Source organism: Callorhinus ursinus, unplaced genomic scaffold (assembly GCF_003265705.2).
Source record: "Callorhinus ursinus isolate GAN/ISIS: 27379988/994484 unplaced genomic scaffold, GSC_fseal_2.0 scaffold8, whole genome shotgun sequence".
In the NCBI taxonomy this organism is placed as follows: Eukaryota; Metazoa; Chordata; class Mammalia; order Carnivora; family Otariidae; genus Callorhinus; species Callorhinus ursinus.
The window spans coordinates 60,555,718-60,569,527 of NW_027397070.1; the positions used below are offsets into that span (position 1 = coordinate 60,555,718).

At 41.2% G+C, this 13,810-nt stretch overlaps 1 protein-coding gene across 10 annotated transcripts in view; it reads right to left on the reverse strand.

Annotated features, from left to right (window-relative positions):
* TTC7B (tetratricopeptide repeat domain 7B) overlaps positions 1–13,810 on the reverse strand; it is a 248,922-nt gene that overhangs the window by 170,927 nt on the left and 64,185 nt on the right. For all 10 annotated transcript variants that reach the window (XM_073895744.1, XM_073895745.1, XM_025869471.2 and 7 more), the window contains one exon: positions 13,261–13,391. In XM_073895744.1, coding sequence (XP_073751845.1) covers positions 13,261–13,391 — 131 coding nt within the window. The remainder of the gene's footprint in view (positions 1–13,260; positions 13,392–13,810) is intronic.

Sequence of the window (13,810 nt, forward strand, 5' to 3'; positions counted from 1 at the left end):
CTTTCACCATTATATATATTTTAGATGTGGGTTTTTCATATGTGCCTTCTATCAGGTTGAAGGTGTGAACTTCTATTCCTATCACAAAACAGTGTTGGGTTTTGTCAAATGCTTTCTCTACATCTCGTGAAATTACCATTATCATGTGGATTTTGTCTTTTATTCTACTGATATATTACATTAATTGATTTTCACATGTTGAGTCAACTTGCATTCCTGAAATGAATCCTGCTCAGTCATGGTATATAATCCTTTCTATATGTTGTTGGACTCAGTTTGCTGGTATTTTGTTGTGGATATTTGCATCTATATTCATAAGAGATATTAGTCTCATAAAATGAGTTAGGGAATGTTTTCCTCCTCTTTTGTATTCTGGAAGTTTTTATAGTATTGCTATCATTTCTTCCTTTAATGTTTGGTAGAATTCACCAATAAAGTCAACTTGACCTGTAGTTTTCTTTCTGGGAAGGTTTTTAACTACAAATTCAATTTCTTTACTAGACACAAGAATATTTGGGTTATCTCCTTCTTCTTGAGTGAACTTCAGTAGTTTGTGTCTTTCAGGGAATCTTTTTTTTTTTTTTAAGTGATCACATTTACTGGCATAAAGTTGGTCATAATTTTCCCTTACCACCTTATTTTTTAAGTAATCCCTACACCCAACATGGGGCTCAAACTCACAACCCCAAGATCAAGAGTCACAGGCTCCACTGACTGAGCCAGCCAGGTGCCCCTTCCCTTGCAGCCTTTTAACGTTTATGAATCTATCGTACTGCCTCCTCTTCTTGGGTGTTGGTAATTTGTTTCTTCTCTCTTTTATTCTTGTTCAACCTTGTTAATAGTTTACAAATTTTATGGATCTTTTAAAAGAATCCATTTTAGTTTCACTGATTTTCTCTGTTTATCTCTTTTCTATTTCATTGATGTTTGTTCTGATCTTTATTATTCCTCCCTTTTGCTTGCTTTGGCTTTAATTTGTTCTTTTTCTAGTTTCTTGAATTGGAAATTTAGACCACTGATTTGAATTTTTTTTCCTTTCTAATATATATTTAATGTTACAAATTCTTCTATATATTTTGTTTTAGACAATTAGAAGCTCTATTATTAGCTACATACACTTTTAGAATTACAATGTCTTGTTGATTAATCGACCCCTTGGTTACGTAACATCTCCCTTTATCACCTGTAAACATTCCTTATTCTAAATTCTACTCTCTGATGTAATAGTCACCCTAGCTTTGTTTTGATTATTGTTTACATGGTATATAATTTTACTTTTTGCCTACCTATATATTAATTTTAAATGGCTTTCTTAGAGATAGCATATATTAGGACTTGCATTTTTATCCAATCTGAAAATTTCTTCCTTTTAATTGTTCAGACCATTTACATTTAATATAACTATTGGCATGACTGGAATCATCTTGCTTGTTGTTTTTTATTTTCCCATTTGTTCTTTGTTCCTTTTTTCTCTCATTCTGCTTTTTTGGATTGAAGATTCCATTTCATTTCCACTAATGAGTGGTTAATTATGTTTGTCTATCTGTCCATCCACCCATGCCCCGCCCCGCCACCCTCCCCACCTCTTGGCTGCCAAACGGTATACAGTGTAGCTCTTTGGCTTATCACAGTCTATGTTCAAACAAAATACACCAATTCGTATATAGTATAAACACTTTATAACAGTATGCTTACATTTCTTCCCCCATCTTCTGTGCTATGGTTGTCTTGCATCTTACTCCTATGTTATATATCCCACAATACAATGTTATTGTTGCTTTAGGTGGTCAATTATATTTTTTAAAAATCAAAAATAGAAAAAAGTCTTTTATATGTATGCTCATTGTCACCATTTATGACGATCTTCATTTCACTGTATGTATCTTTATTTTCTTCTGCTTAAACTTCTTTAACATTTCTTGTTATGCAGGTCTGTTGCATTCTTTTAACTTTTGTTTGTCCTATAAAATACAAAGTCTTTGTCTTCTTTCTTCAAAGGTGTTTTGAAATTTTTCATCCAGTACTTTAAAGGCATCTCTTTGATGTCTTCTTCTTTTTTTTTTTTTTAAAGATTTTATTTATTTATTTGAGAGAGAGAGAATGAGAGACAGAGAGCACAAGAGGGAAGAGGGTCAGAGGGAGAAGCAGACTCCCTGCTGAGCAAGGAGCCCCATGCGGGACTCGATCCCGGGACTCCAGGATCATGACCTGAGCTGAAGGCAGTCGCTTAACCAACTGAGCCACCCAGGCGCCCTTCTTTTTTTTTTTTATTAAAGATTTTATTTATTTATTTGACAGAGAGAGATACAGCGAGAGAGGGAACACAAGCAGGGGGAGTGGGAGAAGGAGAAGCAGGCTTCCCATGGAGCTGGGAGCCTGATGCAGGGCTTGATCCCAGGACCCTGGGATCATGACCTGAGCCGAAGGCAGACGCTTAACACTGAGCCACCCAGGCGCCCCTCTCTGATGCCTTCTAACTTGCATAGTTTCTAATGACAAATCTGTTGTAACTATTAGTTTTATTCTTCTGTATTTAAAGTTTCTTTTTCTCTGGCTTCCTTCAAGATTCTGTCTTTGATATTCAATAGTTTAACTGCAATATGTCTAAGTGTATGTTTCTGTTTATCCTGCTTGGGGTCCTCTGAGATTCTTGGATATGTGGTTTGTTGTGTTTCAGTAATTTTGAAAAACTCTCAGCCATTTTTTCTCTTCAAACATTTCTTCTGTTTCTGTTTCTCTCTCTTCTCCTTTTGGGACACCAAATAAGTATTTTTTCTGTATTTCTTGGATGTTCTGATTTGGCTTTTCCCCACTTTTTTTTTCTTTTTGTATTTCTGTTTGAATCATCTCTATTAACCTATCTTCAACTGAAAGATATTTTTTTACCCGTGCCCAGTATTCTGATAAACCATCAAAAAATTGATTCAACTTGGGGCACCTGGAGAGCACATGACTCTTGATCTTGGGGTTGTAAGTTTGAGTCCCATGTTGGGGGGTAGAGATTACTTAAAAATAAAACCCTTTTTAAAAAAGATTTATTTATTTATTTTCGAGACAGAGAGAGAGCACACGCATGTGAGTGGAGGAAGGGGCAGAAGAAGAGAATCTTCAAGCAGACTCCCCGCTGAGCATGCAGCCCAACATGGGGATTAATCCCACGACCCATGAGAACATGACCTGAGCCAAAACCAGGAGTGGGACGCTTAACTGACTGAGCCACCCAGGTGCCCCCAAAATAAAATCTTTAAAAAAAATCTCTTCATCTCTTATATCATGTTTTATTATTTCTCGCATTTCAATTTTACCTTTTTATAGTTTCTATCTATCTGCTGAAATTCCCGTCTCTTTATGTATGTTGTATACTTTTTCCACAATATCCTCCAACATATTATTCATTGATATTTTTAAGCTCCTGTCTGATAGCTCCAACACCTGGGTCACTTCTGGGTTTGGTTTTGTTTATTGCTCTTCACAAGAGTTTGCTTATTCCTATTTGTATGTGCATTTGTGTACATCTCGTATTTTTAAATTCAACACTGAAGATCGTGTGTAGAGAAACAGACTGAGGTAAATAATATTTATACCTGAAAATGGGCAACAGATGTGGGGGACTGAGTCAATCTAGTCAGTAGTTGAAGTTGGGCTGGGTTTTGTTGTTTCTATAATTACCTCCAATGCACCACAGACTTCAAATTCCTCAAGTAGTAGGCTACCAACTTGTGCTCACTCTGGGACCTGGGATGCCAGAGGCTTTTTCTCAGTGTTTCTGTTCTAACCTATTTTCAGCAGTCCCTGTATGCTTGGGCTACAGAGGGGATTTCTCTCCATGTCATGCCCCTTTCCCAGCAGTAGTCTATCGTTACTTGTTACGTGCTGCTGTGTTTGTTACATGGCTGGTGGTGGGACAGAGAAATTCTTGGATTTTCCTGGTCCAGCCTCGGTCTGAGGCAGGGTCTATATATACCTAGAGCTCAAGGATGAGGCTTATCCTCAAGGGGCCCTTTCTGGGCATCTCCCTCCTAGCTCCTAGAATGTCTTCTGGGGACAAGAACCACCTAAATTTCCACCCCCAGGAAAACTCTGAGCATGATTAAAGCTCCTAAAAGCTCAGGTTCACCCCAAAACATAATTCTCTAGTTATCCCATCTTAATAAATAACATCCACCCAGCTGCCCAAATCAGACCCTGGGGAGGGGGTGGGGGTGTGAGGCTTGACACCCTGACACTCTAATCTATTACCATGTCCCTAATTATTTCTCAAATATGTCTGTACCTCTCTCCATTTCTACAACCATTACCTTCATGGAAGCTACCATCCCTTCCTGTGAGATTTCCACAACAGTCTCCTAAATGGAGTCTCCATGTCATCTCTTGCTCTTTTTCTTCTTCCCACTTTCCACAAGCAGTCTGAATAACTTTCCATAGCACAATCTGGGTCATGTTACCCTTGTGATCTTTCTCATCCTTCAGGTGTCAACTTGATCCGTCACCTTGTTGGAAGGGCCTTCTCTGGCCACCCAACATCACACAGGTCTGCCTCTATTATTCCCTCTCACAGTAGCCTGTCCTCTTCCTTCATTGCGTTTACCAGTGTTTTCTTTTTTTTTTTTCCCCCCTTGATTATTGGCTGTCTCCCTCTGTGGTGCTGAAACGTCCACAAAGTCCGGGCCACATCTATTTAATTTACTAATATGTTCAATGTCTACTGCAATGTTTGGTGCAGGGTTAAGCATTCAATATACATCATAAATGAATGAAGTACATAATGAATGAATGAATTTGCAAGACCAATCAGAAATGCAGGAAAAAAAGCAATAAGAAAGTAACCTACTATGCACTAGGCACTATGTAGGCACAGAGGCTCTCTCATTTATTCCCCCACAAAAAGCCACTGAGATACACACTACTATCTTCTCTTCACTGAAGGAGGAAGCGAGGCTTTGTTCCACTGGGTGAGTTGCCCAAACTGCACAGCTAAGTGTTAGAGTTGGTGCTGAAACTCAGGTCCACCTGACTCTGCAGTCCAGCTCCTTCCCCTTTGTCCCATCACTCTGCCTTTGCTTGCAGAACAAAGTCCAAAAGACAAGAGGTCAGAGCCGCCAGGATGAGGCTTTAGGTTATACACTGGAAGAATGGGAAAGACACAAGGGGAGAGGCAGAGAGAACAGCTCAGCTCAGGGTTTACCCTTAAGTCTAAGCATCTTGGATTTCATCCCTTCTTCACGAAGAGCCTCTAACACATGGGCCCGGGCAGGAGCATTGTTTGGCAGTGTCGAAGCCACCACTTGTTCTGAGGATAAACACTTCCCTGCAAGAGGACTGCCAACAAGCATCCTTAACAAGTGTATCCTGCTTTGGCAAAAGCATACACCTAGTGACTAAGGAAGCATGACAGTAAGGGGACAGAGGCCAAAGACTTTAGGTCAAAAGACCCAGGTTCAGCGTCAGGTTCTGATACTCCTCACCACTTGTGGACTTAGGACAATTCCTTCAAACTCTCAGACCTTCACTGTCCTCATCTGTGTAATGGGGATAATAATATGTACCTGACATGATTGTTAGGAATTGTAAGTGGCAACTTAAAGAGCATATAAGCATTATAATCCTTAATGGAGATATATTAAAGAGTTACCTTCAAGTAGGAACAAAATAAGGACATTTTTCTACCACTTTTATTTTTTAACATTGTTTTAGAAAATCTGGAGATAGGAAAAAAGAATCTGGAGATAGGGTGTGAGAGAGATAAAATGGAAAATATTAGACAGGAAGGAACAACAACAAAAATCATTCCTCTGCCATATATTCGTATTCTTAGAAAAATGAAAAGAATCAACTCTATTTTTATAGAATTCAGTATTGTGGCTAATATTCCTATGTTGCCACCCTTGTCGGACTTCAGAATTCAGCTCAGGTGTCCTCTCTTTCAGGAACCATCCCTGAACTACCAGGCTGATCCACCAAGACACTTCTCTGGGCTTGCAGAGTCCTCTGAGTATTCCCCACCAAAGCACTGCCCACACTGGTTATGGACCTGGGTCCCCGTTAGATCGTATGTTTCCTGAGGACAGGCTCTGTGGCTTATTCATTCCAGTGCTCCTGGTGTCAAACACTGTGCAGACAGCACTCAATAGGGGAGCCTGGGTGGCTCAGTCGTTTAAGGGTCTGCCTTCAGCTCAGGTCATGATCCCAGGGTCCTGGGATCCAGCCCTACATGGGGCTCCCTGCTCAGCAGGGAGTCTGCCTCTCCCTATCTCTGATCCTCACCCTGCTTGTGCTCTCACTCTCTCTCTCTGAATAAAAAAAAAGCACTCAGCAAATGTTTGTGTAAGTGATTTAAAAAATTAAAAGCATTTGCTATATGTGAAAATATAATTTAAAAAATAATGATCCTATTCACAAAGCAATACAAATAGAAAAATCTGGGAGTAAAATAAACCTACTAAAATCTGTGAAACAAAAGGTCTAAGAAAATGGAAAGAGATATTGTGGTCACAGATGAGTGAAGACTAAATATAATTCTCCAAATTATGTGTTGGGTTCATAAAAATCCAACCAGTCCCAACAGGATTTTTCTAGAACTCAACAAACTTATTCTAAAATTGATCTAGAAGTATCATCAGAAAAGAACAAGGGATATTCTGAAAAATACAAGTAATACGTAGTTAACTAATCCTTTGAGATGTTGAAACCCATCATAAAGAAGTACTTATTGAATAGTGTCATATTGGTACAATATAAGATTAGCAGAACAAAACAGGAAAGCCAGAAATTACTGTTGTATCTAAAATTTTATTGAATGACTTAAAATATATGACAGCAAATGTGAAAAAGAGATAAGATCATCTTAAAGTGGCAGTGAAATTTGAGAAAAACATTCATTTAGAGTCATATCTAATATCACACAACAAAATAAATCCCAAGAAGATTTGGAAATTAAAAGTTGTTTTTGAAACTATGGAAAAGGATTAAAAAATTTTTAAATCCTAGCGGGAATCTATTCCAATATTTCAGCTTTAAAACAATGAAATAAATGTCATAAAAAAATTAGTCTCAACTATATACAGATTTAAAATGTATGAGCAACTTAAAAATGGAAATTTACTGACTGATAAAATATTCAGAGCAAATATGATTAAAGAGTTAACATAGTTATGATATAGACTTTATTCAAATAATCAGAAAAAGACTTCATCCAAAAACTGGACAGAAAATACAAACAGACAAGAAAGGAATATAACATAAAGTTACCATAGGACCCAGCAATTCCACTACTAGGTATATACCCAAGAAAACTGAAAGCACTGCCCATACAGAATCTTGTATATGAACATTTGTAGACGCGTTATTATAATAGCCAAAAAGTGACGAACTATAGAAATGATCCCTGAAAGTATAGCCAAAAAGTGGAAGGAATCCAAATGATAAATGATGAATGGATAAACCCAATGTAGCATATCCATAAAATGGCATATTATTTGTCAGTACAAAGAAACGAAGCACTGGGACATGCTGAAGAAGCCAGTCAAAAGACCACATGATGTATGGTTTCATTTGTATGAAATGTCTAGAACATACAAATCTGCACAGCCTGGGGGAGATCAGAGGTAAATGGGGAGTGCTAGTGGGTACAGGGTTTCTTTGTGGGGCAACAAAAATGTTCTGGAATTAAATATTGGTGATAGCTGTACAACTCTAAATATATTAAAAAGTACTGAATTGTATACTTTAAATGGGTGAATGGTATGGTATGTGAATTATATCTCAATAATGCTGTAATTCAAAAAGAAATGAAACATAACCCGTAAGCGAATAGAAGGAAAACATTTCACCCTGACTGACAAAGAAAGGCAAACCAAAACTGCAAGCAAGGAATCACTGTCGCCTAGCAAACCAGCAAAATAACTTTTACACAATAGCAACTCCAGGCAAGAGTGCAAAGCAAACACTATTCTCCTCCAGTGCCAAAGGGCAAAGACAGTAGCATGACTTGTAGAAAGCAAATGGACACAATATGTAGATAATGAGAATGCCCCAAATCTCTCCCCTTGTGGGAATTTGCCCTTGGGAAACAATGAAATCAAGGGCAGAGCTAAGGAAGACGGCAGGCATCGCAGCCTGATTTACAACAGGTCAGACCCAATAATAAGTTAATTCTATCATAGAGGCCGTCCACGTGATGAAATATTCTATCTCCATGAAAACATTTTCAAGTGTTGACATAATGCTGAGTGAAAAAAAAATAGATACAAAACTCTTTAATGCTATATAATTATGAGGGCAAAGACTGAGAATATATGACAATTAAAATAAGCTACTGTTCTTTTCTGGTTTCCAGACTTTTCTGAGTTTTAAGTGTGTGTGGCCTCCCACCCCAGTCAGAGGACCCGCCCGGAGTCAGAGCACATTTACTGGCTGGTCGGTGTCCTGACATTTCTTTAAGGAAGCAGTTTATTAAGCTATGAACCGGGTCCCTGCTGCTTTGGCTCGAGTGCAGAAGGAGGGGATGGAAAGGGGACGGGAAGGAAGAATCTCTGTCTTTATTGTCTCACATTTTGAAGGCCAAAGCATGGCCACATGGACCCCCAGGGTCACACCCTGCCTTTGCCGTCAGCAGCACTGAGCACTTCTCCTGGGACGTCTCGTTTGAATTCAAGATGCACCTTAATCTAATCCAGCTCTGTGGCTGCAAGTCCCCCCACATCAAGGGGGAAAGAAGGTCAGGGCCCGGTCTTGCTCGCCATCCTCCCTGATGAACAGAGGAATTCCAGGTGGGGTCCGGAGTATTTAGGGACCAGTTGTTTCGCCTCAAAACTTTAGGCCAAAAACTGCCCATCAGAAGTCAATGGGTAGCCCATAATTTAGCATTCACTTCTTTTCTAAAATAGGGTATGAAGAAGTGAACTGTCGGCAGAAGGTAAAGTTCCAGCCTGGCACGGCATCTGCTCAAGAAAGCCATAACCAGCTGGTTGGCTGCTGCCTGCAAAGGACAGAGACAGGATGATTTCATTTGCCAAAGGCAGGGCTCATATTATGATATTCAAAAGTGAAGTCATCTTTATTCCTACCATGGCACCACAAGAAGCTCCTTGTGGGGCAGGTAACTTTATTTACCATTGGCATGATGCCACCATCTGAAGACAAACAAATCAAGGACGGCCTCTGTCACCTCTAATCCTCTCTGTTCTAGTTCAATTTGTTGATTAAATCACTGTGTATGCACAATTTTAGAAGTATCTTTTATTCCCCTTCAGAGAACAAACTAGCAGAGAAAATTAGATGGCTCTCTAACCCTAATATAACAAGGACAACACTAAACAAATACTTAATCGCCCTGCTTTCATGTATTCAAATTTTCTTTGGCCCCGCCTCCACCTTTGGACAGGGGTGGCGGGAGCGGGACAAGAACACATGGAAATTTCCTGTAGCAGGTGGAAAACACTGGTGGCTCACTGGTTCTCTAGCCCTGGACAAATCAGGCAGTATCAGCCCCACCATGAAAATGGAACGCCAAAGCACACAGAAATACACGACTGGACCAGAGTCGAACAGTCAGGGGTAAACAGAAGTCCAGAACCCAGATAGGATAGCAGGGGGGCAAGATGCTGTCCCATTAGCTTCTGCACAAGAGAAGGAAGACCAAGTTCTCCTGAGAAAAATGACTCTGTAAATATTGTTAAAAATTATTTAACATTTTTAATGAAACAGCATGTTTATAATATTCCAGATTTTTCTCTAACTATCTGAAATCTTCTAAGATGAGGAGAGAGTGCACGGCCAGGTGATACAGGTACAGAACATGACCACAAAGCTAACATTTAACTGTTGCTAACCACATACCAGGAAGCACATGAGTTAAGCCACTCTATCCTCACCATAGCCTTAGAGCAGTCATTATTGCTGTTTTACAGATGAGGGTCCTGAGGTGGCACAGAGAGGCTGAGTAACTTGCCCAAAGTCCCACAGCTAAAAGGTGGCAAATCCAGGATCCCAACACCAGCCATCGCTTCACCACTGCGCTCTGCTGCCTCTCACGGCTTAAGTTAGCTGCCTTGAGGGGCAGCCAAGGTCGCCCCTTTCTGGAGAGTTATTGCTCTTTAGGTAGCAAACAAATCTATCATCAAACATCTCCACTATTCAGAGAATAGGGCTGCCTCAGAAACATGATTTAGCGGCTTCAGGTCATGAGAAAATATTGACCATGACACTCCAATCTGTCCTCAAAAATTCTTCCCCAATTTTTTCTTGCTAGTGAATGAAGTTAAGAACCAACACTAATAAATAAAATGCCAAAAGGTCCTGGCCAACAGAAGCTTCTTCACCATGGAATGGCTGGGAAATGGAGGGAAACCACTGAGCAATGGCCTGTGCCCAGCAGAACCAACAGAGGAACAGAGTGTGTGGGATTTTCTACTTACAAGGCTTGCCTACCCAGAAAAACAAAGCACTATATACCTAGGCTTATGCCAGGCTGTTACTTCTTTCAGATTCTATTTCCCTAACATTTCTGTTTTTAATTTAGCATAATCCTTAAAAGTCATTTTAAGTTCAAAATTTTAAAAAAAGGCCAAGCAGGTATCTTCTGCACAGCATCCCATCTTGCCTCATGAAGACCTCGAACATCCACCAAGCCCAGCAGTCACTTAGGGAAGGTCATTTTTCCCTTAGGCTTCCCATCAATCAACAAATGGCTTCTTGAGCTCTTACTACAGTCAAAACAGCTATTTGTTTCATTCAGTCTCTCCCAGCACTAATATCCCAGCTTGCTGGACCTGGGGAGGCCTGAAGTGGTTTCCCATAAAGGAAAACTCACGTTGGAAAATCGGAGCCAGAAATGTGAAAATCATCTATGACCCCTAAGAGGCACCCAAGGCTGAGGCAGCTTCCCCATGCTACCAAGAGCTATGGCTTGCTTGGCCCAATTCTTATAGAGCGCTTTCTGTAGGTGAGGGTGTGGGAAATGACACAGTTGTGCACTTGTGTGTGGCGGCCTGGGATAATGACACGAGTGGGTCCTGAACTAGGTGTCGGAAGACTTCTAGTCCTAGCTTTGGTCCTAACTTCTATGTGTCCTCCTTGACTGGGCCTCCATTTCATCTTCAAATCTGACATCCTCTGACCACTGCCTCCCCAAAACCACACCCAAAAATCTCTTTTAAATCCTATGAAAAGGGGGCGCCTGGGTGGCTCAGTTGGTTGAGCAGCTGCCTTCAGCTCAGGTCATGATCCTGGAGTCCCAGGATCGAGTCCTGCATCGGGCTCCCTGCTCGGTGGGGAGTCTGCTTCTCCCTCTGACCCTCCCCCCATCTCATGTTCTTTCTCTCTCTCTCATTCTCTCTCTCTCTCTCAAATAAATGAATAAAATCTTTAAAAAAAAAAAATCCTATGATAAGGGGCACCTGGGTGGCATAGTCGGTTAAGCATCCAACTTCCGATTTCCACTCAGGTCATGACCTCAGAGTTGTGAGACAGAGCTGCACATGGGGCTCTGTGCTTAGCGTGGAGTCTGCTTGAGATTCTCTCTCTCCCTCTCCCTCTGTCCATCCTGCTCATGTTCTCTCTCTCTCTCTCTCCAAAATAAATAAATAAATCTTTAAAAAAAAAATTCCTATGATTATACAAGTCTCCTTGATGGTCTGGCCAGAGAACCCAACAGTGAACAGGTGATTATATACGAACACAACAGGAAGTACATCCAGATCTGCCAATCCCCAGGTCATTAAAGACACGTGTAACAGACGCACCTCCTCTCCGCCAGGAGAAGGCAGCCCCAAGATGACAGGGCTGCAACAACTGTTGGGAGAGTAAGGTGCAAAGCAAGGGCCCCTACGTGGCAAAAGGGCTGTGGGGTCAACAGGAACAGCTTGGCTGCACTAAACCGACTTCTCCACTTCCAAGCACTGGATATCAAGGAGGCACACAGTGAAGACCGTGTGGATTTTAAAAGCAGGCTGCATGATCATTTCTCTAAAGATCATACCAAGAACTCTGAATAACCAAAAAATTCCTTTCTCATAACAGCCTTCTGATAGGACATTTTGGCAAGATGGTCAAGTATCTTCCTGAGTTCCCAGACATCATGACCTGTGATTTAGAACCCATGCTGGTGTTGGCCAAGTCCAAAGCTGGTCCCATCATCCTCCCCTACTCCTCTCTGTGGCTCTCACCTGCGCTGCCCGCCCCTTATAGAGCAATTCTGATCCTCGTCACACACACCAACCCACTATGAGAAGACTTGCGGAAAAAAATGACTTCAGTCTATGCACTGACAACAGAACAAAGCTAACCATTCTGATCCTTAGGGAAACAGAGAACCCCCCAAACTGATGGGAAACAAGACTTGGGTCATTTTCAAAGTCTCACAGGATTTCTCATCATTTTAAATAATCTCACAGGACATGTCTCTGGGTGTAAAGGGGGGGACATCTCAGTGTCGGGCCTTGGTGAGAATGCCAGGAAACTCTGCTAGGAGCAGAGATGGTCAGAACCCGTTGTTATTAGTAAAAAAATAAGTGACATTTACCAAGAATCCAATGTTTCTGCATCTGAGCTAAGTCCCTTTATTTACATGATCTTTTATAATCCCCACCAGAACTCCACGGAGTAGAAACTATTCTGCTCTTTTCACAGATGGTAAAATTGAGGCTGAGATGAAGGAACAGTAAAGAGCAGTGATCCTTCTGAAGAGACAAGTTCAGAACAGACGAGCCTCCAACCTCCTCTGCCTGAGGGTGTGAGTTCAGGGCCTCCTGCTCCCTCTGGCTCTGCTCGGGGCCCCCCCCCGCTTGTCAGCTGCTGGTTTCATTACCCACCACAGGCCACCACTGACTGCTGGGAGTAAGCCATCCCAGATGGTCTCAGGGGATGCACACCCGCTCCACAAAGGTCAGCTGGGAGTCCCCAGCAGACCTTTTGCATAATGACTGAGGTAAAGTCTCCCAAGCCCCAGATGTACATTCTGTTGGCATCTCATCCATGCAAGTACAAATGCAGCTCACCCCATTGTGCGTAGGAGAACATGAATGACTAACCAGCTTCGGGGCACACTGTCATTTCTGCTCTGAGGATGTGAAAATGCTTCCCAAACACTCTTCACAAGGTGCCGCAATCACCACCATCTCCTTTGCACTGAAGAATAGGAGTAAAGCTTTGCACCCAGAGGCAGATGTTGAAGGTTTTCCAGAGGCTGACCACAGTTCTCTACAGTCTGATTTGAAATTTTTAAAAATTATCAACTGGAAGAAACACATGGTACTCACTTACCCTTTCTATCTCTTGGAGGTACAGGAGCGCAATGTCCCCTGCTTTCTCATAACAGGTGATAACATCCTGTTCCCGGTCCACGTGGAGGTTACTGGTAGAAGAGGAAACAGGCAGCTTCTCTAAACAAAGTCCTAAAAAAATCAAACATACAAAACCTGGCTGAGTTGTTTTTCATGGAGCTTAATTTTTCAATATTGAAGACGGTCCCAGGATATCACAAATTGTCAAAAGAAGCAGATTCTCTTGCCCTTTACCCTCCCTCATTAAGGACATTTGACCTTGATATCCAGGTTGAGAATCTGATCAGGTACTTCACCATGACCCCATTCAGACCTCACGGAGCTTCTTAGTCAACTATGTCCCAAGATCCTCAAAGTAAGCAAAGCTAGGCTCACCGGAATAATACTAGCTGAAGATATCTTCTATCCCAAAATGTCCACTTAACTAATTCAACATAAAAAAAAAAAAAGTTAAATGCTTTTGGGGTCTCAGTTACTAGGAAAATCTTCTAACTTGGAGGCTTAGAGTTTTGGAATCACAATAGCACTAC